General features: G+C 22.7%; 2 protein-coding genes across 2 annotated transcripts; both read right to left on the minus strand.

Moving 5' to 3' along the window:
• Positions 1-979, minus strand: SODALDRAFT_130553 (ATPase, F0 complex, subunit A). Its single transcript, XM_028606697.1, has one exon. It carries the CDS (start codon positions 594-596, stop codon positions 156-158), a length of 441 nt encoding a protein of 146 aa, XP_028462241.1. The 5' UTR covers positions 597-979; the 3' UTR covers positions 1-155.
• Positions 980-1,049: 70 nt separating this feature from the next.
• On the minus strand, positions 1,050-1,214 carry SODALDRAFT_286581 (ATP synthase subunit 8; the record flags this gene model as incomplete). The annotated part of the gene is made up of 1 exon (XM_028608548.1): positions 1,050-1,214. One exon carries the CDS (start codon positions 1,212-1,214, stop codon positions 1,050-1,052), a length of 165 nt encoding a protein of 54 aa, XP_028462242.1.
• Between the last annotated feature and the right edge of the window lie 123 nt (positions 1,215-1,337).

Raw genomic sequence — 1,337 nt, forward strand, 5'->3', positions numbered from 1 at the left:
ATAAAATAAATATCCTAAACATATAACTATTCCTAAAAAAATAATTAAGGAAAACCTGCATAATTGACTATGCAATATTAATAATTTATTAAATCTCATTTTTTTCATCATCATTATCATCATTTTTTTTTTACTTTATTTAAATTTTATTCTTTTTAATGTAAGTCTAATCCATCTTTTATATAAGAAGAACTTAGAACTACAAAAACTTGAGCTTGTATGAAAGCTATAGCTATTTCTAAACCTGAAAAGGCTACTATGAAAGATAAAGGTATTAACCCTAATAGGAAGAATATTATACCAGAAGACATAATGTTATAAGTAAATCCTGCTAAGATATGTAATAACATATGACCTGATAGAATATTAGCAGCTAATCTTAAACCTAAAGATATATTACGAGCTAAATAAGATATAAGTTCAATTAAAACTAATAAAGGTAATAAAGGTAATGGGCAACCAGCTGGTACTAGTAAAGAAAAGAATTTTAACCCATGTTTTTGGAAACCTAAGATTGTTGCACCTAATACTATAGTAAAACTAAGAGCAAAAGTTAAAACAAAATGACTTGTAGATGCAAAACTATAAGGCACCATACCTATTAAATTATTTATTAGGATAAAAATAAATAATGTATAAATAAATGGGAAATAAACTTGACCGCTTCTAGGGTTAATTTGATTTACTACTATACCATGAATAGTTGCATATAAAGTTTCTTGACCTAAAGATCATCCATTCCCTACTAATTTAAAATTATTTACACCTAATATTCCTATTACGACTATAAATATAAATCCTATTGTTAAGTATAATCCTATATTAGTTAAAGAAATATGTAAATTATTTAGTATAGGCAATTCAATACTAAATAAATCTCTTATTTCAAATTGTGTCAAAGGACTAGATATTTCATTATTTGCTATAAAGTTATTGTAATTCATTTTTTTTTCTTACTATTAAAATTAATTTGTTAATTATTGGATAGGTCCTTAAATAACAGAATTTCGTCTAATTAAATTAGTCTGAATTATATAATAAAAATTTATTTAGTAAAATATATCTTCTAAATCTTCTACTATAAATATACGAGAAACTAATAAGTAAACCATTCCAGGTAAAATATATTTAGAGAAGATATAATGAACTAATACAATTATTATAAAAGCAAAGACTACTTCATTCATATAATAAAAAGGTACTAATTGTGGCATTTTTCTAATTTTATTTTCGTCTAAATTTCTATTTTTAAATTTTGAGTTGTTTTATATAAAACGAAAGTATATAAATTAAAATTTTTTATTTTAATATTAATTTTCAGATTACTGCGGTTTGAA

This window comes from Sodiomyces alkalinus, assembly GCF_003711515.1.
Source record: "Sodiomyces alkalinus F11 unplaced genomic scaffold SODALscaffold_26, whole genome shotgun sequence".
In the NCBI taxonomy this organism is placed as follows: Eukaryota; Fungi; Ascomycota; class Sordariomycetes; order Glomerellales; family Plectosphaerellaceae; genus Sodiomyces; species Sodiomyces alkalinus.

Excerpts from the sequence above, each read along its gene's own strand:
- SODALDRAFT_130553 (XM_028606697.1), bottom strand. The coding sequence starts at position 596 with ATGGTGCCTTATAGTTTTGCATCTACAAGTCATTTTGTTTTAACTTTT.